Below are 27,885 nucleotides of genomic sequence, written 5' to 3'. Positions count from 1 at the left end.
ATTTCCCTAGCACCTACAAGAGGCTTCACACATGACAGACAATAAACGTGTGTCAAATCAATCAGTGGCCCCTCCAATTTCAAATATTTGGTTTCATGAAGCACCCATCCTTGTGAAACCCTGTATCTTGGGAAAATACAGCAATTGACAACAATACTTTAACAACCTCATTCAACAAAAACTTACGGAACATTTTCTACGTGTCAGGCACTGGGCTTAGGTGATGCTGAGCAAAAGCAGACACAGGCCCAGTGCTCATGAGGCTCACAGTCCACAGGTGACAGACCCTAATCACACTGTCACAAAGAGATGGTTTTAAGATGCTAGAAAGTGCGTTACAGGAGGCTCTGACCTACTCTGGGGATGGGAGACAGGGAAGGTTTCCATGAGAAAGTGACATTGAGCTGAGAGCTGAAGGATGAGCAGGAATCACCTACAGGAAGAAGGGGAGGGAGGGTGTACTGGGAGGAGGGAGTGGCACGTGCAAAGGCCCTATGGCACCCATGCCTATGCCAGGCTAAGTACTTAGGAAAGTGTCCCTGCCATTGAGTTGGTTCAGGTTATCTCCACTCATGTTCTTTTCTTTTTAAACTCTTTAATTATGGAAATTTAAAAACTTACATAAATGTAGAGAGAATAGCATAATGAACCCCCACATACCCATCACCCAGCTTCAACAGTGATCAACATTCTCTCCATTCTTACCCCGCCTATACCACCCACTCTCTTTTCTTCTTTCTTTCCTTTTCTCTTCACTCTTCGTTTCATTTGCCCCCCCTTCCTTCCTTTGCTCCTCCCTTCCCCTCTTTCTTCCTCCACTCCTACCTTTCTCCCTTAGCTCCTTCCTTTATCTTTGCTAGAGTATTTTAAAGCAAATCCAAGACATCACATAAGTTCCCTCAAAAATCATGCTCTTATCCTTTCAAAGCTCCAGATATAAACAAATGAATGAATGAACACTGGATGGAAACTTCCTATCTGGCTGGGCCACTCCTTACCAAAGGGACCAAGGGAGGTACAGAGACAGTTGGGAATGAATGAGCAGACTCTAAAAGGTCTCACACTGTGGGCGACACCTTCTCAGTGGGACTAACAATCTAGGGAACTCAGAATACCCTGGGAGACTACCAAAGGCGGAGTGAGCCCCAGTACTTTCTCTCGTTCAACTTTTGAACCAGAAAGCCTCTAAGGGCCAGAAGAGATCTGACTCACTGAGACAGTGTGGGACCATCAGCTCTAATCCTCATTGGTGTCACTGAGGCAGGGAAGTGATTATCACAGCTCAGGAGCTGAAAGAAGACTTTGGCTTCTTTCACTGTTGACTGGAGGTTATGAGCGTGAGGGAGGTCAGACTGGAGAGAAAGGTAGGGGTTTCCTCAGACCCAGATGATGAATTTAGATTCTATTCCACTGCCAGGGATAAGATATTTAAGTGGGAGTGTGACTTGATCTAACTCATGTTTTAAAGATCTCTAAAGCCCCTGGGTGAAGAAAGGTTGGCATGGGTTCTGGGAGTGGGAAGGAAAGGGTAGAAGCAGAGAGACCGATCAGAAGGCTGCTGCAGTTGTTCAGGAAAGAGACGACGGTGGCTGGGCTCAGGGTGATGGTGGCAGAGGTGGCGGAGGAGGTGGATGACTTTGAGACTCATTCTGGAGTAGAAGCAACAGGCGTGGGTGAGGCTGAGAGAAAGGAAGGAATCAAGGATGAGGTTTTGAGCTTGAACTTCTGGGTGGTCGGTGGTGCCACCACTGGGGAGGGGAGGATTAGTGGAGAAGAAGATTGGGGGTGGATCGAGTTCCATCTAGGGCCAGCCTAGCTCTCCACGCAAGATTGGAGTTAGAGAAAAGATGCAAATCTGGAGGTCACCCACATGAAGATGACAGTCATGCCCATGGGAACTGCTAAGATCAAGACAGACTGGAGAGGACGAGGGCTGAGGGTAGGGCAGGATGCGGCTCTAGGAACCCACTATTAGAGGCTGGATAGAGGAGGAGCCTGCGTGGGGGACCAAGCAGCGACCACTCAGGTAAGAGAAATGGGAGAGAAGTGTCACTGTGGGAGGCAAGCAAGGGGGATCAAGGAGGGGTCAACTGTGTTGAGATGCTTAAAAGTTGGAGGATGAGGGCCGGGAGCGTTTCTGGACTTGCCTCCGCAGCGGCTGCCTGTGGCCTCGATGTGAGTGCCTTCTGAGGCCTGATCAGGGCAGATTAGGGCTGCGTGAGAAGCAAATGGGAAGTGAGAATGTGGAAAGGGGATGTATAGACAACATTCATGTCAGATCTGCTGTGATGAAGTATAAGGGGTCATCCAATCAAACAATTTTTTTGACACGGTGTTCTCTTTTTGTCTCACTCACAATTAAGTGAAAGGAGTGCTTTTAGAACGCGCTTGTACTCTGTTCAGCTATGTCCCCGTTACTGCTGCCACAAAGCTCTGCAGTATAAAACAGTAACCGTTTACTGTGCTCCCCATTGTGAGGGTCAGGAATTTGGAAGGGGATTAGCTGGGCGTGTCTAGCTTGAGGCCTGTGGCTGCTGTCAGATGCTGGCTGGGGGTGTGGTCACCTGAAAGCTGCACTGGGAGGGTCAGGCCACTGGGCCAGAAGCTGCGCTGCCTGCCAAGTAGGGTGCCAAGCCATGGTCCCTCAGCACAGGGGTCTCACATAGCAGCTGGCTTCTCCTGAGCAAGGGTCCAAGAGGACCAGGGGCAAGTTGTATGTCTTCTTCTGACCTGGCACCAAAAGTCAGTCACATAGCATTACTTTGGCTGTTCTCCCCAGTCAGAGCAGTGCCAGGCCAGCCCAGGTTCAAGGGCGGAGTGGCCCCAGACCCACCTCTTATGGGAGGAATGTCTAATAACTTTGGGTTGTGTTTCACAACCACCAGAAGCTGCTATTCTGTAAATTACCTTGTCTTCAATGATCCCAACCGCTCAATCCCTCAACTACCTAGCTGACTGATACCCAGAGAGGAGAGGAAAAGGGGTTGGACAAGGTGTATGCAGAGAGCTTTCTTGGTAACAACAGCTATCACATTTCTGAGTGGCTCTTTACGGGAAACACTCCATAAGGCCCTTTTTGTTCTTATGTGGTTTCCACAGCATCCTTATGAAGTAGCTACTGTTATGTCTCCCATTTAACAGATGGAGAAAGTGGGGCACAGAGTACCCCCATCACCACAAGCCATAGCTAGCAGGTAGTGGTACCAGGAATCCATTCATGCCTTCTTGATACTAGAATCCGACCTCCTAGATACTGCTATACTTTTTCCCCAACAGGAGTTCAAGTACTTTTGTTCCAGTGGTCGAACTCCCACCATGGAGCCTAGGAATAGCTCTCTTCTCATGTGGGTCGAGTCAGGATGGTACGGTGGCCCCAGATGGGCCAGCCCTGAGCTCGGGGGAGCAAGAGGCCTGATCAGATTGTGGCTTGCTCCCAGGCCCTCCCTTTCTGGCTTCATGTGGTCATGCTTACAGGAGCAGTGGCCCTCTGGTGAATGTAGGAAGAGATGAACAACTCTGTTATGACTTGAGCTTGGAGGAATTGGGCATTTGGTTGTTTACTGGGAAACTGAGATAACCATAAACTGAGGTGAATTTGTTCTTTGGATAAATTAGGTTTCAAATTTTAAAAGTTAAACTGGCATGCAGTAAAAACAATTGTATGGTACAAAAAGTTATAAGAGAAAAGTAAAAGCCACCATGTCCAAAGCCCCATTTCCACAGGCAGTCATTCTTCAACCCACCCACCTTGAACATGCTCTTTCCTGTGTTTTGCTATCACAGACAATGTGTCCATGAAGAGTCTTGTGTGTATCTTTGTGCACAGGGATGAGTGGATCTGGAGAAGGCCTGTATTTTCCTGAAGGAGAGTGAGAATCGGGGTGGAGGGGGAAGTGCAAGAAGGGAAGATCGACTGACTCTGCGGTAGAATGATAGCAAAAATAGTCCGAATCCTCCACCCCTTGTCCCCAAAGCCTTTACGATGTGACCCTGCAGTTCCTCCCATCAAGGAGTCGCTTTCCCTATACCTTGAATCTGGGCTGGCCTGTGACTTGCTTTGGTCAACAGAATGTGGTTGAAGTGAGGCTGTGCACTTCTGAGACTAGGTCTCCCAAGGCTTGTGTACTCCTTGCTCGCTTGGAAACCTGCCCAGCAAGCATCTGAGCAAGCCTGGGCCATCCTGCTGGGGGAATGGGAGACTGTGAGGGGCAGAGCACAGTCGTCTGGCCAAGGCCATGCTAGCCCAGCCAGCCCCAGGGGACCAACCAACTGACCACAGACATGGGAGTGAGCCCAGCCAAGGTCAGTGAGCAGCCAGCCAGCCCTCAGATGTGAGAGAGCACAGCTGAGATGAGCGGAACTGCCTAGATGACATACAGCTGATGGAGGGCAGACACGTCAGTGAGCCCAGCAAGAGTGAGTCCAGAAGACCTTCTAGTCAACCTACAGATGTGTGAGCGAAATAAATGCTTAGTGGTTTAAGCCACCGGTTTTGAGACTGTTCATTATGCAGTGTTACTGTGACAATAAACAACTGATAAAGCCTCATGTATGGAAGATGATACACAGTAAGGGTCTGAAGGTCAAGAGCTGCCATAGCATAGCCTGGTATATGGAAGGTTGTTTTTTAATCACTGGAGAATCTATGTTCCAGTGAAATGGTAACGGTTTGGAGAAAACTACTCCCACAGCCGTCTCAGCCTAGTAGTAACCTCTTCTCCAAATGGTTCTAACTTATCAAGTTCCCTGGGTCTTTGGTTTCCTCATCTGGAAAACGTGGCTGACTTATGGCAAGAGCCTGTTAAATTAGATATGCTGCTATTAATTATATGTTATTATTAATAAATCAGTGCTGCAATGAGATGATCTTTGTATTCTTTTCCATGAAGACCTGCCAGAACCCAAAGGTCCTTAACCTTTTTTTTCCCCTCACGCACCCCTCTGACAATCTGACAAAGCCTATAGCCTCCTTTTCAGAATGTTTTAAAATGAATAAAATACAATAAATAGGATTATAAAGGAAACCAATTACACTGACGTATAATTCTCTAACTATTAAAACAGATTTGTGAACTAGTAACACACATGCCTCTTTATGAACACGTTAAATAAAATCTACCAGCAGGCCTAATGACAACCTTCATTTCACAGTGGAAATCAGCATAAATGATATTTTGAGCGTCTGCAACAACTTTCGTGTAACTTGAAAATATCTGTCATTTCCACCAGTGACCGAGTCACAGGTCTTGCTAATACATACTTGTGTGGCATGTAGTCTATATTCATAATTGAAGGAAGACCTACATTTTAATTAGATAATAGGGTAAAGACGTCATTTTCCAAGTTCATAGACCTTCTGAATTCTGTGTATGGACCAGCTTAAGAACCCAAACCCTTTGGTACCAAACTCATATTTCTTCCTCTAATTCTTAAATTGTGGACACATATGGGACTGCTTTGGATTTGGGGAAGGGAATGTCTTTCCATTTACAAATGACGCCAGTTAACAACATGTCCCTTGAATACAAATACAAGCCATAAAGAAGAAAATTATGGTTGTAAAAAGATTTTACCTGTAGAATAGTTTCATATCAGGTGATTCATTTAGAAATATCTTCCTCTCCAAGAATGAAATTTCCATCACTGCATCCTAGTGCTTGGATCGGTAGATTGAGGGATAGGTCCTGGTTCCAAGATCTGAGGGTCACTGGTAGAGTTAAATTAGAAGACATATCCATTAGCTGATTTTGTCCCTTTCCTCAAGTTCTAACCAAAATGGTGACCCAGTAGTGATCATCAATGACTTTCTGGTGTGGTCCATGGATCACCTCCACCAGAATCACCTGGCCGACTTGTGAATGAACCAGACCTGATGAACCAGAGTTGATGCGGGGAGTGCCCATGACTCTGCATTTTAATATGCCACCAGGTAACCCAAATAAGAGGACTTTCTTCTAAGCAACTCTATGCTACTTGCTTTGTATTTACTGACACTTAATAAATGAACAGTTTGACTCTGGAGCAAAACTGAGCCCTGGGTGAGTCTTGGGCTTTTCCTGATAGCTTAACACCTGAACCCTTGATCCTAAGGAGCCTGTGTGCCTGATCTGTGCCTCACGGGTCCCTATCCCTCTTCCACAGGGTCATCTTGGGGGTGTGAACGTGTGATCCTCTTGCTGAGAACACCCAACAGTCCTGTGGGGTCCTTGCTGGTGGAGAAGGGCTGTCTTTACAAAGACCTTTGGTTCTACATGTGGACCCTGTGTATTGTGCAAAGGCCACTTGGAGGGCTGACCTGCTGCCACACGCAAGGGCTGTTTTGTGAAACCACGTGGGGGCTTGAAGTCAGCCTCCGAGACAGAGGGACAAATTGGATTACCTTCTCCGTGTCTGCAGTCACTGCCTTTGGTGTCTGTTCCGTAAACCTGCCATTTCCCCACTGCTCCTTTCCTCCCACGAGAAAGGCGGCTTCTGCTAAGCTGGCCTGCGGTGTGGCACCCCTCGAGGCCCCCTCCGGAAAGGCCCTCCCTGCTGCTGGTCCTCTTTTCGGACCCCTTCTTCACTCTCCTATCCTTTCACCCTCCCCCACCCCCCACCCGCTTTCCTTTCTCACGCCAGGGAGAAGACAACGCCTGACCCACTGACCTGGCAGACGGATGTGTGACCTCCCAGGAATGGTGTCCTTCTCTCCTTGGGGCTCAGTCAGAGGCCACCTTGGGAGTGGAAAGCTGGGAGGCCTCCCTGAAATCACCTTCCCTTTGAGGATTCTGTGGAGCCACAGGCCCAAAGCCAAACCTGCTCTGGAAATGAGGCCTTCCTTGGGGAAGGGCACTCACGCTTCTCAGCGTTGGCGAGGCCTGGCTCCCTTTGTTCATTTTTGAGCTAAGAAGACAACGCATTCCAGGCTGCAGATGGGGCTGCCAAGTCTGCGATAACCTCAGCACGAACGTGCCAGGAGGTGTGAGGAAACTACACCAGCCTCCATCCTCCCCCAGAGCTCGGGGGATGGGGGAGGGACCAGGAGACACACATCAAAGACCAGAGGTCGGCAATCACACTTCTGCTCGGCTTTACCATCTTTCTTTAGAAACCAGCAGGTGTGGAAAAAGTAAAAGGCTGACCTTTCTTTCAACCCTAACCCACTTTGAGCGGCTTTCATAATAGCTCGGCTCTCCCCTGGGTTTTGATGGCTTCGGCTTCAATCTCTCCCCCCGAAAAAGTCCGTTTTCTCATCTCGGGCGACAGGTTTCACCATCTATTTGCTTTTCAGATGTGCGTGGGTGGCGGGCCCCACTCGCCAGATTTTTCCCACGCATCTTCAAACCGAAAGGGCTGACCCTGCAGACAGTGTCCTTCTGAGTCACCTGGGGAATCTCTACGTTCTCCAGCACCACTCGGCGACCGAGCGGAAGAGGCGTGGAACCGAGTGCCACGGCGCGTACGGACGAGTGCCACGGCGCGTACGGACGCCGAGATGGGCCAGAATGCCTGGAATCGGGTGGGGGCTGGGAAACCCTGGAGCGGAGGATTGGTTTGGTCACCTTGGACTACTCAGCGGTTCAGCAGGTGGGGTGAGGTGCACAGGGATTCTGCCACGAAGGATCCCAGCCCAGATAGAGCAGCCTGCACATCCATGTGTCCCCGTCGGTTCTCCTTCTAGGCCCAGTCCACGTGGCCACCTGAGTCTCGGGAGGGACTGTCCTATTAATAAAGAAATCCTTCTGCTGTGCTGTTTTGGGCACTTGGATAAACCACTCTTTTGTTACTGGACAGTAAGAGGCTTGACTTGAGGGTATAGGGGGTTGTGAGGGGTCGGATCTAGTGACCAGCTCACCTCCATTCTCCCCAAACCTCCCCTGCAGGCTTGCCCTTTGTCCTTCTCTGACATGGGGGTTTGGGGAGTTTGTCTCTGGCCAAGTTGGCCAGTGGGATTGTTGATGGCTTAGAGCTGACCAAGGCACCGAGTGTCCTCGCCGATTCAGAGGCTGGCGAGCGCTCTCGTGCCTGGCACAGTGCTGGATGCTGTGAGGTGAGGCAGAGGGAGATGAAGATGCAAGAAACACAGGTCCTGGCCCTAGTGGGAACAATCCGATTATGGAAAGTAACTTATTCCTGAGTAACTGATGAAAGATGAGGCCACAGGAGAATCCGGGGGGCAGGGGGAGGGTTGGAGGGAGGTGGAGGGAAGGGGGACTGGGAGGGGCTCTGTGGGGCACAAGGCACTCAGGAGAGGTGAGTGCAGATGGACTGCCCAGCCTGAGCTCAATCTGCCCGGTGGAGTGACTGGGACATGCACCTCGGGGCCTGTGTCCAGGCTCTTTGCTGATCCTCTGTACTGCCTCGTGCTGGCAGTCTTGCCCAGATTTATATCCAGATTCACTAACTGTGGTTTTCGGTCACCGTGACCTCCTCCCCCACCCCATTATTCTGGTAAATCAGGTCGCTCTTTGCTCTGTGCGCTCTTTGAGGACCAGGGGAGGGCTGGGGAATTTTGCTGAACGCAAAAGCTCATCTGGCAGAGGGCAGTGGGTTGGTGCATTGCGATGGCTCAGGCAGGTCTGAACACAGGCCTCAGAGCAGACTGTGGGTCCAGATATCAGGCCATGTGGCAACCGTTCAGGGCAGCTGCTGGCTCAGGCCCTTCTGAAAAGTCATGGTACAAGACGTGTCTCAGAAGGGCAGCTCGACCCCGACTCTGCTGTGGGCAACTTCATCGCTTGCCTTATGTCTCAACAGAATGAAAGATGACACTACTGTCAATGACATAGTGTTTATTTAAATCCTGAGGTTAAAAATAAAGACATTCCCAAATGGTGCAGCAGATGCTATAAGGAATATGTTTTGGGATACAAAAGTTCATCACCCCTGCTGTGCAGGTAGCGTGTTGACATTTGATGTGCTTCTGGGTAATTCTTTGGCAGATAAGAATGCAATGGGTTTCCAGACCCGCTATCCCATAAGGCTGCAAGAACTGAGGATTAGTCAATTAAAGTGCAATTCCGATTTGGAAGCCATCCAACTGAGGCTTCACTGTTGCTCTGCAGCCACCAGGGGCAGGATCATCTCTGGATAACACTCGTCCTAAGGTTCTAAGGAAGCCTTTTTATCAGAAATGCCTCCCCAAATTTAAAGATGTACTTTATTATTTTGAAAAAGTGCTTAAGAGAGAAAAGGCATTAACTCAGTCTTTCCTCTTTCCTTGGAAGAAGCACAATGAAAAGAGAGAAACTTACCCAAGGTTCCACTGAAAAGTACATTTCAGGTAAGCATTTTGTAAATGTGGATGGCTGACTCCAGTCTCTGGGCAACCCTTGGTTCTGAGCATCACAGATGGTGGCTCTGCTGATTCTCAAAACCTCTGAGTCAAGGATGGGATTCTCCCATGTAGAGTCACCAAGGTGGGCTTCTGAAATTGGAACTCCTATAAAACCATGGCAGTGGACATCTCACCAGTATCATAAAACAGATTGAGATTTCGTCCCCAAATGGGGATTCCTTTTCATGTGAGTCTGGAATGACTTCACCACCGAAGGTGAGTGACAACTGAAAACTGCCAGAAAAAACCATCCCCTCTATTTCTGAACTACATAGTGTGGCTTTTCATGTCTACTTTCTAAACCCTATGTGGTGTTTCAGTTCCAGATTCCTGCTTGAGAATTTCCTTGCCTGCTCTTGGTCCTGTAGACCTGGAGTAGGTGGGCTCCAGCCAGAAGCGCTCTGCAGAGGCCACGCTTCCTCCCAAACGCCCTGCCTTGAGGTTCATGAGTGTGCCTGACAGAGGCTGTGTTCATGGGCGAGGGTGATCAGTGGCTTCTGAGACAGTGGTGAGCAACGTGGCTGGTATCAGTACTAAAGAGTGACGGTTATTCAGAAAGCTGGGCCATCAAGGGGCTGCTGGGGTTTTGTTTTTGCTTTTAAATAGTGATCTGAGACCCCAAGGATGTTTCCTCCTTCTTGACTTCTAGTGTAATTCAGTCTACTGGGTGGAGCCACCACTTTCAATAGCTGTCCTTCATTGTCGTTTGCATTACAAAAAAAATACTGCAACCCCAAAGCCTCAGTAAAATTGGGAACCTGTTTAAAATAAGAAAGCTATTTATAGAAGCCATACCTAAATATGGCTGCAAGCATATCTGCAGCCATACATGTTCTCTAGCCGCATAGCGCACAGCAAACCTGAGCGCGCACAGCAAAGGAACAAAGGACAAGAGTCCATTCAACACAAAAAATAAATATGCTGCAGAAGCGGGGTGTGACCGGGGGTCGGGGGGCAGGTCTCTGAACACAGCAAAGGCCTTTTTGCACAACTGCAGTCACCTTTTGTTGTGGGGCCACTAGGGGCCCACGCGCTCCTGCAGGAGTGGCTCTGGGGTGGCTTCACAAGAGCCAAGTGATTTTTTAAGCTACAGTTGGGCTGAGTGACAGAGGTTCAGAATCGGCCTCAGATGGAATGTTCCAGGCCTTTCGCAGGAAACACATCAGCTACTCTCGAAACGCTGGTTCTAGCTGCAGGTGACGGTGGTGATACCAGCAGAAGGCCATCAGCTTGGCCAGTCTCCACGGTATCCTGGGAAAGCTAAGCACTCAAACCAAGATCCCAGACTGCTCTGGGTTTTGTTAGTTTCTCTCATGTGGTAGACTAGCTACACCTGACTATCCAAGAGGGTGGGTGGCTTTAAAGGCAGGATAATTCGCCCTGGAACAACCTATAGGCTGTGTGGCCCCCTGTGAGGACAAGCACGAGGCTAGGAGGTCTCTGGGGGCCTGGCTATTTCCGTTTTGGTGCTGAGCGCTGTCAGGACCTTGCTCGAGGAGATGCTAGAGACGTGGCTTTCTGCCACAGGCGGCTGCTCCCAGGAAAGACAGCACAAGAGGTCCAGCTTTTCTCTGTGCTAATCTCTCTGAAGGTTCTGTTCACCATGTCCCAAACCCCACTTAAAGTGACTGGGAGTGCCTAAGTCTCCTGTTTAAATCAAAGTTCTGAATCGATCGCCAAAGTCATTTCCTCCTGCCCCTGCCCCACAAGTCCTCTCTGCTGGTGCATGGTGGGTGTGGGGTCTGAGCTGAACTTGGCCTGGGGTTCCTGACCCATTCTCCAGCTCTCAGAACTGGTCAGACCAGGCTTGTGAACCACGAGATAAAGCTTAGAGGTGGTATGGCTTGGCCTAGTCACCAGACTAGCTGGAGGGCTGGCTGGGCCCAACACTCAGACCCACAGTCACCCTGCCCGGCGCCCTCTCCCTGTCCCCAGCCAAGGTGGGCTGCTTTGTCAGATGTTCTACTCACTGTGAAAAGTACCTGGGACCTGACTGCCCTGTGAACAGGGCACAAAAAGGCCGTCAAAGGTGAGCCCTCTGTGGTGGGAGAAGAGGGCCACAGAGAACAGGAAGACTATCTCCTTCTCTCGTCCTGGAAAAGGACAGAGGATTCATTTGCCCCAGAGGGAGGCAGCTCACAGGTGTCAGGTGCAGGCTGAGCAGCAGGAAGTAGGCAAATGGGGTGTGGGGAATCTGGTAGGTGGGGAGGGGGGACCAAGAGGTGTGCAAAGAGCAGATTCATGAATTATGCCTGTTGACACTTGAGTTACCAAAGACTTTTGTTAAGAAGCCCCAATTTTTAAAAGTGGTTCCTACCCTGATTTATGATCTTCAGTAAACATATCTGCAGGTGAGGCAGAAGCTCTTATTGATATAAACAAAGACAGGCTGTCGGCTAAGGAGTGAGCCCTATAGGCTGATGCACAACCCTGCGTTCTGGTCATGGCGTTGACATTACCCAGCATCTGGGCTCTGGCCGTCCGTAGACAGACAGCACTGCAGGCCCTCAGTAGGTGGGTTCTGTTCCCTGGATTAGCTTCAATTCTGATTCTTAGGGTGATGTTTTGAGCCGTTGAGAGGTCTGGCTGAGTGAAGGGCTTTGCTTGCGGACAGAATTGCCCAGACAGAAGGGCCAGGAGGCACGTGCAGCTGGAGGACCCTCTGAAATGGCTGAGTTCTGGAGCAGCCCTGGACTCACGGGGCAGGAAGGGACAGGAGCATGATGGAGGAGGCTGGTTGGGATCTTGGGTGGGCCCCTGGGTGCCCCGACCTCCTTTTCCTGGGAGGACTCGAGGGCCTCACAGGGTCTGGCCAGGGCATCCCAGCTCATGGTCACCCATGATGCGTGGCCCCAGGCTGGGCACAGGGGGGCCATGTCTCTCCCTGAGCAGAAGTGGGATCCTCTCTCGCCTGGGAAACTCTCCACAGGAGGCCTGGAACCAAGTGTGCCCCCAGGAGAGGCCAGTGGTCTCCTGAGTCTTTGAAACTTTGGCATAGTGTCCCTCTGGGTGTGAGGACAATGGAAACGTTGCTTGAGCCCTTAGAAGCCACAGGGCTAAGAGTGACGTGCGTGGTGCTGAGTGCGAGGAACCCAGCTCCAAGGGCAGCCAAGGGCCCGCTGCACAGTGGATCTTGATGGCTTCAGAGCAGCTGGTTGCTGTTTTTTGGGTTTTGTAAATGCTTTATGTGACAGGAGAGGAAGAGTAGTGTTTCCTGTGGGTAATGGGAAACTATTAACATCCACGTGCTTGAGGCTACGGGAAATCACTTCCATCGTAGATCACAGGCCGGTCAACCGTTAAGTGATAAAATACTTTCTTGGAGACAAACCTGAGGAAACAGAAATGGAAAAGGAGGTGTTACCTTGAGGGCTAAAAGCCCGAGGGGCAGCAGCTGCAGTGACCTGGCACGGCGAGTCTTTGTGCAGAGACCTCTGCTCGGAGGCTGGGGCGTCTTGCAGAATATGCGGACTCTTCCAGGCCCCCTTACCCCCACTTCCTGTCTGTCTAGCAGAGACATCTCCCTGCAAAGTATCAGGGGTCTTGGGACACCGCCACAGACTTTCCTGGGGCTTGGGCGCAGAAAGGCCCATTTGGTCTCACACTGTGAAGCCCCGCCCCCGCTTGCCTTGCTGCTCTGAAGCAGTCCCGGGGGTCTCCGGGGTCTAGGTGGTCTGGACTGCACTGGGGAAGTGAATGGAGCAGGCATGGAGAGGACATATACGGTGGAAGTGAGCCTGGATTTCTTTCTGCCTGGGCATCGAAATCCATTTTGCTGTCCATGCTTTGGAAGTCTCGAGTTGGCCCCTGAGATGACCTCAGTGGATTAAGGCCAGAGTGTGTCACTGCACCACGGCCGCTTCTAATGATAACTGCGGGCCAGCCTGGGGCTGCACTCTGCCCTCAACATGCCTCTACCGGCCTCTCCGTCAACACACAGTGGGGCTCTGTGAGGTAGTAAAAATGCTGGCTGCCACTTCAGAGGAAACTGGGGTTCAACTAAAACCCACAGAGGGAAGAGCAGAGCCTGTGCCTGGCTGGCCTCCACCCAGTTTCCTAACTGCTGCCCCAGAGGGGCTGAGGCCCACGTCCAGTCTGAAAGCAGCTCTCTGGACACGCTGGGCCTGTGCCCGAGAGTCCTGCTAACTCAAGGTGTGTTCATGTTCATGGGGGGTGGGGGTGGGGGGAGGGGAAGGAGTGGGGCAAGGTGGGAAGCCCATTCTTCTAACCTCTCCCTTGGTAGATGCCCACGGCCACAAGCCCTGAGAGTTCAAGGCCTGGAGGTGGTGAGGGGGTGGCACTCTAGCTTTCCCTTAGAGTGTCCTATTAAGTTATTCCCAGCCTATTAAGTGGGCTTGGAAGGGCGCCCATGTGGAGGGATGTGGCCGCTAGCTCAAGGTCCTGCTCAGAGAGGATGTGGCTGGGTGCTGACAAGACAGGTCTTATAAAAGAGGCAAGCCCCAATTAAGGGCTTATGCTGAAGCAGAAGACATAAAAGGGACAGGTGCCCAGCAACCTGTCTCACGTCTCCATGACGTAGGCCCCTGGCTCACAGCAGATGCTCAACCAATGGTGGTCCTCTATCCTACTTCCTTTCTTGGCCGCCCCTCCAGCCTTATCTCCCTACATCCCCATCCTCCTGCCCCGCAAGCCCTACACTCCTGGATCTGCATCTGGTGCTTTGAAACAGTGCTTCCCAAAGATGGTACCTGCTGCTCCACTCCCATGACAGGAGGGCCCAGGGGCCTCACCTCAGAGCTCTGGTCCTCACAGCTCTGGTCTCAAACTTTAGCCTTCATTCCTTCGCTTCTCTCTCATCCATCCATCCATCCATCCACCTAATCCTTCCACTATATTTACTGGGCTCTTCTCTGGTCTGGGCAGTGGGAATCTGGACAGCAGAGAGGCAGAAGGGCGTCCCGGGTAAGAGCCTAGAGTCTGCAGCCTGGCCACCTGGGTTCAAATCCAGCTCCACCACCAGCTGTGTGACTTGGGATTGTCACTCTTCTATCCTTCTGGTCCTCAGTCCCTTAGTAGTAACACAAGGAGAAAGACAGTCCCTATTGCATGAGGCTGATGTGGGGCTGAAGTGAGTAAGTAAGAGCGGAGGGCGGAGAACACACCTGCCGTGTGGCGAGAGTCTGTAAGTATTAGCCTGTGTGTTACACAGTCTATAACAGACACTGGAACACCAAGGCATAGGTCTAAAATCAAAGAACTACTGATGATAAGCTACTGATAATTAAATAACTTCTTTTAAACATCCACCTCTGTTCTTGGGACCAGGTGCCAGGTGGATTCCTCTGGATGCTGATGAATGAGGTGGCCCCTACCTGGAAAAGGTGTTGTCGAAGATGAGCATGTAGATGCCTGGTGTGCGGACCTTGAGCTGGCCCTGGATGTTCTCCTTGTGGGAATTGCATCGGGTTGTGGGAATGAGCACCTGGGAGACAAAGCAGATAGGAAAAGTGAAACAGAAGCTGAGAGGGCACCATGGATCCTCTGGGCAGACTCTGTATCTTGGAGAAGGAAACTGAGGCCCAGGGAAGCTGAGTGCCTGCCTCGTCTAAGGTCACAGCTGAGCAGGGTTGGGGCTGAGATCAGCCCCCAGGATCGGTGGGGTACCTTCCACATGCCCTGGGGGGGTCGATAACTTGAGATAGTGGCGAGGCTGTAGACACGAGTTTCATCCAGAATCATGAATTGGTCAGCATCCCAAAAGAATGGTCCTCCAGCCTCCTCTGACCATGGCCAGTGACAGAACGCTCCACCATCCAGAGGAACAGCCCCCTTCTGGCTTCAGGAAGGTGAGGCTTATTCTAGGTGAAATCCTGCCTGGCTCTTTCCTTTGCGCAGGTGCTGCTACCCTTGGGGGTCTCACAGGACAGGCCGAGCCCTCTTTCCACACTTTGTGAAGCTGCTGGGCCCCAGGCTGACCACCCCTGGCTCCACCCGTGGCTTCTCACTTGGCCCCAGTCGGTCCATATGCCTCAGAGCCCTTTCGTCTTTCCAAGTCTCCTGCTTCCTCTCTATCTCCTCTGAGAATGAGAAATTAATCCCAGGAGACATTTATTTTCTAAGGGCCTCACTGTCAGAGGCCAAATCTGAGCAAATGCTGTGAGCTGGACAGGGCCAGGGCTGGGGTCTTTCGATGGCCAACCTCTTTCCCATGGGCAGAGTCTTCAACCTGTTAGCCAGCTAAGATACTTTAAAATTGAAGATATGACAGGAATGAACACAAGAGCCAACCAAAATTAAAAACATTTTTTTGAAGGGACAAGCACTTAGAGACACTTAGAGACAAGACCCTCTAAGGGGTCTTAGAGGGTCTTGTCTCATTAAGCATCCATAAGCCTCCCATTTGGGACTACATATAAATGGTCACGCAGACCATGTAACATCTCAGCGACGGGTTCCTAAGGTGGTGAGCTGCCCCACAATGTAAAAATCTTCATTCTCTACAAAATTAAATGTTGCTCCTTTTTTGGAAATTCAATTTTTGTTAAATTTAGTTTTAATTTTTTCCTATTAAACATTTTTCAACCTGTGCAAAATGACTGACTCCAAAATAGTTATAAAGATGTGGTTACTTTTTCAACTCAAACTTGAATACAGCTACCTGTTTCCTGAAACACTACATGGTGGCCACAAAGTTCCCAAAGTGAAGTAAGTTCCCACAAAAGGCTCTGCTGCCCTTAAGGATCTTGTGGTTTAATGGTGACAACAGATAAAAAAAACATTCAATTATGTTGGGTGAGACTGTCACGAGGGGTCTACCAGGGAGGGGTGCCTATCCCAGCCTCTGGGTGGGAGGGAGGAGAGGCAGAATCAGGGAAGACTTCCTGGAAGAGGCAACACTGAGCTTGGACAACTTAGCTAGTTATAGGGAGCTCTGGCAGCTCCAGGCAGCAGGGACAACATATTCAAAAGCATGGGAGAATGGCTAAGATTTACCCTCTCAAGTAACAACCAAAACCAACAAAATATACAAAACAGTTTTTAAGACACTGTACATCAGGCAATGATGGACAGTGATCTGTGAGAGAAAAGGTGAGCCCTGCAACAGCCCTAGTTTACTGCTTTGAGAGGAAAAGAGAACAACAAGCAGATGGAACAAATAAAAAACAGTAAGATGAGAGACTCAAACCTAACCTTATTGACAATCACATTAAATGTAAGTAGGCTAAACATCCCAATTGAAAGGCATGTATTATCAGGTTGGATAAAAGCAAGCCCCAACCCCAACATGCCTACAAGAAATACAATTTAAATGTAAAGACACAAAGAAGTTAAAAGGATGTAAGAAGATATACCATGTTAACACTAGTCAAAAGAAAGAGGGATTGACTATATTAATATCAAAGTAGATTTTTACATCAAAGAATGTGGCCAGGGACAGTTTCATAATGATAAAGATGTCAATTTCATCAAGGGGACAAAACAATCCTAAACATTTATGCCCCTAATGACAGAGCTTCAACACATATGAAGCAAAAAGTGGTAGAGTTACAAGGAGAAATAGAATAAATTCATAATTACAGTTGGATATTTTAATGTCCCTCAATAATTGATGAAATAAGTAGGCAGGAACTCAGTAAGGAAATAGAAGAACACTATCAACTGACTTGATCTAACTGATATGTATAGAACACTCCACCCAACAATAGCAGAACACACATGCTTTTCAAGTGTACTTGAAACATTCACCAGGTAGGCCATATTCTAGGCCATTAAAAAAAAAAACAACCCAAAACTTACATTTAAAAGGATTCAAACTATACAAAGTGCATTTTCTGACAATGGAATTAAGTAAGAAAAAAAAAAGCAGTTGCCTGGAAAATCCCAAAATATTTGGAAGCTAAATAACATATGGGTCAGAGAGAAGTCAAGAGGGAGATCCCAAAGGCATGGGAGAGAGAGATAGCACACAGTATGTTCCTGACACCACAGTACATGTGCTCTGGCAGGAAGCTGGTGGTGGTGAGGGAGTAGGACGGGCCCAAGACAAGCCTGGAAGGGACAAAGATGCATGAGGACCTACTATGCATGGGCTCTGTGGCAGCTGCTTCTTATCAAGTTCCATTAATGTTCTACAATATTCTAATTCCACTGGGGACTGAGAATCCTGGGAGGCTGGGTGGTTGGGTCTGTTCCCGTGATGCATAACCTAAAAATTCTGAGCCTGGCCTAAGATACTTCAGCAACCACATGTAGGAGGAAGTGCTGGGGAGAAAGGCTTGCTGTTTACACAGGGACGCCTGTGTGCCCCGCACCTCAAGCTTCCCACACACTACTTTGATTACAAAGCAAAACCCAAGAGCTTGTTAAGGCAGGTCCTCTGAAGAGGACACGTGTAAGATAATACTCTTCATTTCTTTAAACAGTCTACTCTATGGACTTTTGGTTCATTCCAGCTGCTGTTTTTTCTACCATGGTCAAAATCTGTAAGACTGATTTTAAAATCAATCAATCAAAACGTCTAGGGGAGATTAACGAAGGCTCTGGTGTCAAAGCCCATACAGCAGAGGTGACGGGAGATGACTGGGGTCTCATGTAACCCTGAGTGAGACAGGTCTCTGCTGTGTGAGCTCTGGGGCGTCTCGCATCAGCCTCCAGTGCTTGGGCGCCCATGACCTGATGTAAGTGATATGTCTGCAAAACAGTCCAAGTTGGTTTTACTGCTTTCTCGAGGGACTCTAGTGACCTGGCGGCCTGGTGCAGAGCCAGGGTTCTATGTTAAATGGAAAAAGTCAGTCTCAAAAGGCCACATATTGCATGATTCCATTCACATGAAATGTCCAGAACCGGGAATCTGTAAGGACAGAAGGTAGGTTGGTGGTTGCTGGGTGGAGGTTGGGGAGTGACTGCTAATGGGCACAGGGTTTCTTTTTGTTTTGGGGGATGATGAAAATGATCTAAAATCAGACAGTGGTGATGGTTACACAACTCTGTGAATAATACTGAAATAACAGTGAATTGCACATTTTAAATGGGTGAATTATATGGTGTGTAAATTATACCTCAATAAAGCTGTTTAAAAAATCAAGGGTCCTTGCTCCCAGTAGACTAAGGCAGGCCTCTGAGCTTCTCTGGCCAAAGAGAGAGGCAGGGCCTCGGTCTTCTTCCCTGATTTGTCCCAGGCTTCAGGGCAGCAGTCTGCACATGGGTAGCCTCAAGTCCTTGATTTACCGCTTCTTTCGTCAAGTGCTTCCCAAAGTCACAGTCTCTAATCTCAGTGTCAAGGCATGGCCTTGATAGAGGAGGTCCCTCTGGAGAGAGGGTGGTCCCGAGTGGGAGTGTCTGACATGCCCCTAGAGATGGGACTGGCCTTCCATGCTGTTCCCTCCACCTGTACGCTTTTCCTCTAACCCATGTCCCCCTGCCATCCCCTCCCCACAGCTTTTCTTGGTTTGGCCCAAGAGTCTCCTGCCCCGATCACTGCTCCCCAGGTTACGTGTCTGCCCCCCACCCCCAAGTGCCACCCCACCACGACAGTCACCACCTGGAATCACAGTTGTTTCTTTCTTTTTTCCCCCACAGTTGTTTTTTAAATAAGGTCTCTCTCTGATCACACCATGAGCTCCTCAAGGGCAGATCTCATGCTGTTCCTTCTCTCTTTATCCCCAGTGGGCCCACCCTACAGAGCCCAGTATACGGCGTACACTAAATGGTTGTGAACAGAGTGCAAGTACACAGCATAGCTCCTCATGCCTGAACCTCCACAATCACGAAACCTGAGTGTTGCAATTTGCACTATGTCCCATTGTTCCCAATAAGGTCCAGTCTGGTCAGGGCATCATACGGCGAGTCCCCAGGATAGATGCTAAAGGTGTGAGCCTGGATGTAGATTCTCCAGGTTGATGTCTGTACAGGACCACAGGCAGACATCACAGCCATCCCCACAGCTGGCTGGTGACAGTTGCGCCTGTGACGGCAGAGGAGCACCTGAGCACCGTTCTCACCCACCCTGCAGATGGGCTCCTTCTGCCCCCTGGCGTCCACTGTGGGAAAGACAATGGTAACCATATCCTTCAGGCAATAAGGGAGCCAGAGATGAGGATGGCTCCTGGGCGTCCCTGAGCTCCTGATTCCTGGGAGGAACCACACAGGTCTCCCAGGGCCATGAGGATTAGGCTGGTGAGTGACTGAGCAAGGAGAGAGGCGTGAAGACCGGATCTAGTCACCTCCCTCTCTCCCTCCCACAAATATCCACCAGTATCTAACGTGGGCAGACACAGTGCGAGGCGCTCGGCGGGCACTGGGAACAGGAGGTGAACAGCGAAGGTGCTGGTGCTGAGTTCCAGGTGGTGCAGCTGGTTGCTAGTGCAGAGCTGAGCAGCACGCTGCTTAAACTGCTGCCCAACCAACTGCCCAGGCAGGCCGCTCTGCACCCGAGTTTCCTCATCAGCAAGGTGGGACTAAGACCTGCCTCGTGGACCGAGACATGTGCCCAGGTGGCAGCAGTGAGCCTGAATCCACTCCCTGACCACAAGCCCAGGACCTCCCGGGTGGACGCTCAGAACCGCTTGGGAAGGAAGGGCTCCAAGGCTACATGTGTGGTGTGGCTGTGAGCCTCCAAAAGGAAAAGAGGGGCAGAGCAGTTTTTAAATAAGCGTGAGCACGAGACTCCAATAATCAAGGCCAACTCAGGAGGGCTAGAATTAAATTTAAGGAGTGAATTTGAAGAGGAAGGAAATGACAAAGCAATCTCTATAATAGGCAGATATCACCAGGACAGGGATGGCAGGAGAGCAAACACAGACGGACACACGTCCGCCCATGTGGATACCGAAGCTGGAGCGGCGACCTGTGTGCCAGCATGCCCGAGCCTGGCCCTCCTGGGGCTCTGGGCCTTCCCCAGCCCTCACCGCGAGCCCCTTAGGACACCCAGAGGACCACAAGCGTGAGGGACTAGTGGATGTCATCGCAGAGACTTCACAGAAGGCTTCTTTCACACAACTTCAAATTGCTCCTCTCTAGCTTCATTCTTAGAAAATGGAGATTTTGTATTAAAAGTCTAGGATCTACCTGGAGCTCCAATCCAGCCTGTGTGACTGTCCTCACTATTCCTTCCACTCACAGTGATTCAAATGGAACTCGTGTTTCCACCCAAACCAGCTCTCCCTCCATCATCCCCTGGCACCCTCCCTGCAGAGATTCAGGTGTGGAATTCAGACCCTCCCTCTTCCTCGGCCCACAGTGAATCAGCGCCCCCGGAGGCTGTTCATTGTCCTGTGCTCTGCATCCTACTCCATCCTTTCTACTCTTCTTCCCCTTGAGCTACACCAGTGGCTCTCAACCTTGATTGCCCACTGGGACCATCTAAGGATGCCTGGATCCCCCTTAGAGATTCTGGTTTAGTGGTCTGGGGTGGGGACTCAGAAGTGTGTTTTAAAAAGCTTCCCAGGGCTTCCCTGGTGGTGCAGTGGTTAAGAATCTGCCTGCCAATGCAGGGGACATGGGTTCGAGCCCTGGTCCGGGAAGATCCCACATGCCGCGGAGCAACTAAGCCTGTGAGCCACAACTACTGAGCCTGCACTCTAGAGCCTGTGAGCCACAACTACTGAGCCTGTGAGCCACAACTACTGAGCCTGTGTGCCACAACTACTGAAGCCCGCATGCCTAGAGCCCGTGCTCCGCAACAAGAGAAGCCACTGCGATGAGAAGCCCGTGCACCACAATGAAGAGTAGACCCCGCTCGCCGCAACTAGAGGAAGCATGCACACAGCAATGAAGACCCAATACAGCCAAAAATAAATAAAATTAAAAAATAAATAAATTTATTTTAAAAAAAGCTTCCCAGGTGTTTCTAATGTGTGGCCAAGGTTGAGAACTATGGTCCCGGCCACTGTCAATGTCCCATGTTTAGAATGTCTTAGTATTCTAAGAACTGGTATCTGCCACGAAGATTTCCAGCCCACCCAAGTGACACAATGGCTATGAGCCTCTACTGACCTTTCTGAGGTGAGATGCTGAACACCCTAAGCTCATAACCAGAAGCAAAGATCTTGGTCCCCACCTCCCATGGTGACCCGTTCTTGCTCCGCATGGCTCTGTTAAAGAAATGATCCTTAAACTGAGTCACACATCTGTATTCCTTTCAGTTTCACCTACCGACCTATTCTAAGGTCAGTCTGAAGCTGACCCAGGAGCAGGACTTCAGACATTAGAAGGCAGCTCTCCTCCCCCAGGCTGGACAAGCCCGGGTGTGTTGCCTGCTCTGCATGATGCAACCCAGGGGGGTTTCCCACTCTGGTCTCTCTGTGCCCCTCTCAGAACATCCCAGATAAGCTCTGCCCGGGGAATCCTGCTGGCAGGGAGATGGCCTCACCTTACATTGATCCAGCGGCGTGTCCTCCGCCTCCCGGTACACCACACTGAAGGAGATACTCTTGGGGTCGGAGGAGAAGACCCAGCTGATGGTGAGGCCTGCCTCGGCCACAGTGATGGGGATGAGGCTATAGGTACTGGACCTCACAAACAGCTCCCTGTTGCCCTCCCCGAAGTTGGCGATCTCTTCCACCGTGAGGGGTAATTTTATCCTAAAATACAAATGCAGAGAGGGACTTGATCAAAGCAGGGAAAGCGTTTGAGTCCACTGGCCAGGTTGTCTGTGACTCCGAGATGACTGGAAACCCTGGAGGCTCTTGGGAGGAAAAGCCCTGGGTCCCCATGACTGACACGCTTAAACATGGGAGAATTCTTGATGTGCAGCTCATGCCATCAGATGTTTCCTGAGCACTTACTAGGTGCCTGGCATAGCTCTAGGCACTGGGGACACAGAAGTAAAAAATACAGATGACAATCCTTGCCCGCGAGGAGCTGGTGTGGTCCCTGCAAGCCGGCTGGGACTGAGAGGACAGCCTGGGCCGCTCTGTGCCGCTCAAGGACGGGAAGCGCGTGCCGAGGCCTCAGCTTTCTGCAGCTCTCCTGCAGCTGCCCTGCGGCTCAGCTGTCCACTCTTTCTCTCTCCTTTCTCCTTCCAGTTCCTCGCCTCCCGCTTTTACCTAATTAGCACCAGAAGTAAGCACACGCATCGTTTGAAACCTCCTGCCCTTTTGGTCAGTCATCCCTCTTTTCAGCGGAAATCCGGGGCCTGCCAAAAAATTCCAAGCAGGCACCCTGACTTTTCATAAATGCAAACACCCCAGACTCTTTAATGCAGGGTAGTCTGAGGGCCCTGGGGAGACAGGCTTCTTGGGGCTGTGTCCCTATTCTAACTCTCATTAGCTGGATTAAGAGCCAGTTCCAAAAGTTTAAAGAGTTTAGGGACAGTGAGTTTCTCTGCAGGACCCAGAGAACCCGGTGCTGGTACCTGCCTCGCTTCTCATCTGCCACAGGGCTCACCCTCATGTCAGCCTCATGTTCCTCACCTGCAGACAGACACAACCACGCCTGCCTCTGGCGGGTGTGACAGTTACGTTAGAAGATGAACCTGTGCTGAAGGGCAAAGTCTCCCTGATTAAGTGGTGCCTCCTCCTGCCCAGCAAATCTGGAGGCAGCAGGTGAGCGAGGGCCACAAGGGCAGGGCCTCCAGTGCGGGGTTGCAGCTCAGGAGTGTGTGGCCCTGGACGTTCCCATCTCCTCTCCGCAACTGTGCAAGGGCTAACTCTGCTCGCCAGCTTCGGGTGTTGTCACAAGGGCTATGTGAGGAAGCATGATGCTCCCGTCTACACACGAGGAAGCTAAGATTCAAAAAGACTAAGCAACTCTATCCAGGTCCATACAGGTCTGATCCAAAGCCACTGCCTTTCTACTACACCAAACTGCCTTTCATGGACAAAAATATTACTGTCCCCTTTAACACAGGGGTGGAAACCAAAACTCAGAGAGGGCAGGTAACTTGCCCAAGACTGCACAGCAAATAAGTGGTGGTGCTAAGAATTCTGTTGGCTCAAAGTCGTAGAGGTGGATGGGAATACTCCCCAAGCTTTGCAAATGAGAAGACTAATCAATGATTAGAAAACCAAAATGCTCTAAGGAACAGCTCTGATACAGGTCATTCACCTGTGTAAAAATTTAATTCCATGGACCATTTTCCCATGTGTTAATTTAAGCTTTATTGCTAATTATAGTAAAAAAAGGTCGTGTCCAATATTTACAATTTTCAAGAATCTGCAAGTAGGCAGAAGGGTCCATTTTGGAAAAGAGGTCTCTTACAACATGGCAATCTTGCTGCATTACTTACTCTGACAGGGTGCCCCACTAATGCTGGGTCATTTCATAATTTTACATTCCAGAATTCTCCTCTTGCACCGAGTTACTTGGATTGTGCCTTTAATCTTTTTTACCTTTCTAGACCTCATCTGTTCAGTGAGAGGACAATTCTCAGTCTCGCCAAAGGAGATGCTAATAAAAAGAAATCAAGGGTTTGCCATCTCTGCTCAAATATAATCTTAAATAAGTCTGTTGTCCATAAGACTCACATCATAAATGTAAATTCAACTGGTCTCCCTACTTCTGTCCCTTCATAGTCATTCTCCACATGGCAACTAGAGTGACTCCTTTTATAATGTAAATTATATTAAGTCACACTTCTGTTCCAAATCTAATTTTAAAGCTCCCATTCCCCTCAGATTAAAAGCCAAGGTCCTTACAATGGCCAAGAAGGCCTGATGTGACGTGGGCCCTGTTCCCTCTCTGACTCAGTCTCCTTCCCTATTTCTGCTTCAGTCACACTGACCCTATCCCTATTCCTTAAACACACCAGACACCATCCTGCCCCAGGGCCTTTGCACTGACTGTTCCTTCTGCCTGAATGCTGTCCCTCACATATCTGCATGAAAACTCCTTCAAGTCTTACCTTCTTAGCGTTTTCTATTTAAAATTGCAACCCCACAAACGTATGGACACCAAGGGGGAAACGCAGGCATGGGGTGGTGGTGATGGTAGTGGTGGTGGGATGAACTGGGAGATTGGGATTGACATATATACACTAGCATGTATAAAATAGATAACTAATTAAAAAATTAAGAAAAAATAAAATTGCAACCCCTCCCCCCAATCTTACTCTTGGTTTTTTTCCCAAAGCAAGCACCACCTTGTAACATACTATATAATTTACTTATTTACTGATGTTTATTGTCTGTCACCCCTGCTGGAATGTAAAGTGAACATGAGGGCAGGAATCTTTGTCTGCTTTGTTCACTGATGTGCTCTAAGGACCTAGAAGAGTATCTAGCTCATAGTAGGTGCTGGATAAATATCTGTGAATGAGTGACTGAATCTACTCGATGACCATAATGCAATCATGCAGCCATTCGTTACAACACTGGAGAAAAAGAATGATATGGGGAAATACTCATGCAATATTAAGTTTAAAAAAACTGTGAAATAAGACGTAGGATATTTGTTTATGTTGAAAAATTAGGTATATTAGTATAAACAAGACTGGAAGGCTATATCCAAGGTGGTTTGCTTATCTCTGTTTCCTGATTTTCTACAAGGAAAATTTTCTTACAATAAGAAAATAAAGTTATTTTCAAAAAGGAAGAACACAGGACATAGGGGTGGGGGAAGGATGAGTATCAAAGGACGGGGGAGCTTTTTGGGGTGATGGAACTGTTCTATATCTTCACTCCTGTCAATTTTCTTTTCTGGACCTAGGTTTCCTCTTTGGCAGACTTGGGAGTGGAGCTGGTTGGGTGCTGAGGCCTGAGACTGTAAAGCCACTGGCAGAGCTCGATGTGGGGGCTGGCAGATGCCTGGTGATTACACTGTTACTTGTCAAAATCCAAGCACCGTATACTACAAATGGGGACCTTTACTGTATATAAATTTTACAAAAGAAAGGAAGGAAGGAAGGAAGGAAGGAAGGGAGGGAGGAAGGAAGGAAGGAAGGGAGGGAGGAAGAAAAAGAAGCACACACGCGCACACACACACATACACACACAAAGAAGCACAAACTTGAAAACCACCATGGGTGCCAAGTCTGAGCCTCTGGGGTGCTTTCCAGCTGGGACACCGGAAGGCCAGGCCTCCTCTGGTGTTCCTCCTCCCCAAAAGTGACACCCTGGGAAGTCCAGCTTGGGAGCCCATCACTTACATCAGTTCTCCCGACTTCAGCAAGCAGATTTCAGCATCCTGCCCCACGGGCATGTCTTCAGTGTCTTCAGGGGTTAGCGAGTTTGACGTGGTGTCCCTGAAATGTCACAAACGAGAACACAGCCAGTTAGCTATCAGCACACAGCGTCCCACATCCTGAAGCCCGTAGTCTTGGAGTCTGGTAGCCAACCTCAGAATGCACGGGGAACCCTTCAATCATAGAGGCCAGGACAGAGGCCCCGCAGACTCTGGGGGTGGAGAGCCATAGGGGCCAGGCCCAGGCAGGCAGGACGGGGAGGGAAGACAACAGGGCTGCAGTGACTTCCCCAATGTCTTCTCGGTGGGCGTGGGATGGGTGACCACAGCACAAATGGACCACCTCCTGTCCCACGCCAGCAGAGCTACAGCCATGGGGTAAGTTTCCAGCACCACTGATGCTGCCTTTTCAGCGCCAGTCCCTGACTAGACGAGCCTGCTCTGGCCCATCTCTGGAGAACAAGGACAGGCACCCAGAGCTGATGAGGCAGGAAGCGGCATGGCCTGAGAAGGAGGTTGTGGGACAGAGACTCATACAAAGAGGGCAGATCCACGCCACAGCTCCTCTTCCCTTACAACCTACTGCCTGCTGTGTGGAGAACCAGCTGTGGGAGCTGCCTGGCAGTACAGAGGTGCCAAGGTTCCCAAAGTGTGCTCTGTGGAACACCACTGCCAGGGGAGGGGAATCTTGCGCTCTTTCTTAGAAACTCATGGCATTCTTAAACAGTAAATTCAAGGCTCTGAGATGTCCTGCAATAAAGACATCTATTAATTTTCTTTTAATATTTATTTTCCTTATTTTTTTGGCTGCGTCAGGTCTTAGTTGTGGCACATGGGATCTTTGTTGAGGCATGCGGGATCTTTCGTTACGGTGCACGGCTCTTCGCTATTTGCAGCGTTTGGGGCTTCTCTCTAGTTGTGGCGTGGGGGTTTTCTCGCTCTAGTTGTGGCACGCAGGCTCCAGGGCGCGTGGGCTCTGTAGTTGTGGCGCACGGGCTCTCTAGTTGAGGCACGCGAGCTCAGTAGTTGCGGCACGCGGGATTAGTTGCCCCATGGCATGTGGGATCTTAGTTCCCTGACCAGGGATCACACTCGAGTCCCCTGCATTGGAAGGCGGATTCTTTACCACTGGACCACCAGGGAAGTCCCAAGACATCTATTAAATTTTAACTCTAGCATTCCCATGGAACATTTTTAACCACTGCTGAGTTGCTGATCCTCGGAGCAGTGCCCACACTTCACTGATGGGGACACAGAGGCCCAGGCAGGTCTTGAGAGGCAGGGCCAGAGCCAGACACCCTGACTCCAGCTCAGTGCTCATCTTGCTGGGTCCCACGCCCACTGTGGCCAATCGCTTATATGAGTTCAGGGATCTCAAACCTAACCAGCTCCAGTGTCCAATGCTGCCTGAGAAGAACCTAGGTCCAGGAAAGGGAAATGATTTGCTGATTTGCCCCGTGGGAAGGGGTTAATGAGGAAGATCTCCTGAGCAGCATGGCTTTTTCCCAAAATGCTGTGATAATTCCTTCTCAACTGTCCTAGTAGGCTCTCCCCAGATGTTTCTGGGGTGAGGTCAATAGGCCCCAAAATGCCCTCACCCAGTTCTGCTCCCCCATCCCACCCCCTGCACATGCCCCTGGGCTCTCACCAGCCTGGCCCCCGGGCACATTCACTCAACCTCTGAGGCCCTGTGTGAACTTGTGTGAACTCAGACCTGCCTTACCCTCACCCTGCCTGCTGCTGAGCGGGTCCTGAGGCGGCGGCCCAGCACTGCGCAGGACACGTGAGGCGGGCACGGGCCCTACCCCACAGACGCGCTCCCTCTGAGGCAGGGACAGACAGCTGCGGCCTGACTGGAAGGCGGCCTCGGCACATACAGCGCACACGAGGTCAGCGGCTGACAGCAAACATCCAGACCACGCGCTCAGATGGCCCTCCTCACCTACCCTCACACCCACTCGAGCACCAAGTTCACGGCTGCCCCTAGAGTGGACCTACAACTCACGCTGGGAAACTGGTGTGCTTCTCTGAGAGCGCCATCTGGGCTGCGGCCAGGTGTGATGCCTGGGGAGGGGCTCTGCAGCTTTCCTAGGGAGTTAACAGACCCTGAATTCCAGAGCTCAGGTGAGCCTGGGACCTCACATCATCTCTGGAACGTGAGAAATACAAGAGAGCACAGTGGGTGGCCAGACCCTAACGCTCACAGAGCTTCTGGCTGGAGGTGGCGGCATCGCCTCTGCTCAGAAACGGTTCTCACCACACTGCTCCTCACATTCACTGCCGGGTGGGTCCCGTGGCCAAACACGCCACAGCAGGGGCATGAGGCTCATCCTTCCACAGGGAGAGGCACTAGCAATGGGCAGAGATGCACAACCCACCCATGGGGAGGGGCCGCAGATACCGTCCCCCGAAGTCTACGCCCTGTGCCTGAGGCCTGAGGCTCCTCACTCAGTCAGCAGGACGCTGGGAAGGTCCCGGGAGCACCCAGG

The 27,885-nt window shown here is 50.3% G+C and overlaps 1 protein-coding gene across 1 annotated transcript in view; it reads right to left on the bottom strand.

Moving 5' to 3' along the window:
• Positions 1 to 8,763: 8,763 nt before the first annotated feature.
• FYCO1 (FYVE and coiled-coil domain autophagy adaptor 1) overlaps positions 8,764 to 27,885 on the bottom strand; it is an 85,721-nt gene continuing 66,599 nt past the window's right edge. The window contains exons 15-18 of the mRNA XM_030845346.3: positions 25,362 to 25,457; positions 21,648 to 21,858; positions 14,650 to 14,759; positions 8,764 to 12,647 (exon numbers count right to left, since the gene is read on the bottom strand). Coding sequence (XP_030701206.1) covers positions 12,572 to 12,647; positions 14,650 to 14,759; positions 21,648 to 21,858; positions 25,362 to 25,457 — 493 coding nt within the window. The 3' untranslated portion in view covers positions 8,764 to 12,571. The remainder of the gene's footprint in view (positions 12,648 to 14,649; positions 14,760 to 21,647; positions 21,859 to 25,361; positions 25,458 to 27,885) is intronic.

Source organism: Globicephala melas, chromosome 11 (assembly GCF_963455315.2).
Source record: "Globicephala melas chromosome 11, mGloMel1.2, whole genome shotgun sequence".
NCBI classification, from domain to species: Eukaryota; Metazoa; Chordata; class Mammalia; order Artiodactyla; family Delphinidae; genus Globicephala; species Globicephala melas.
This window is presented reverse-complemented; position numbering and strand designations above follow the sequence as displayed.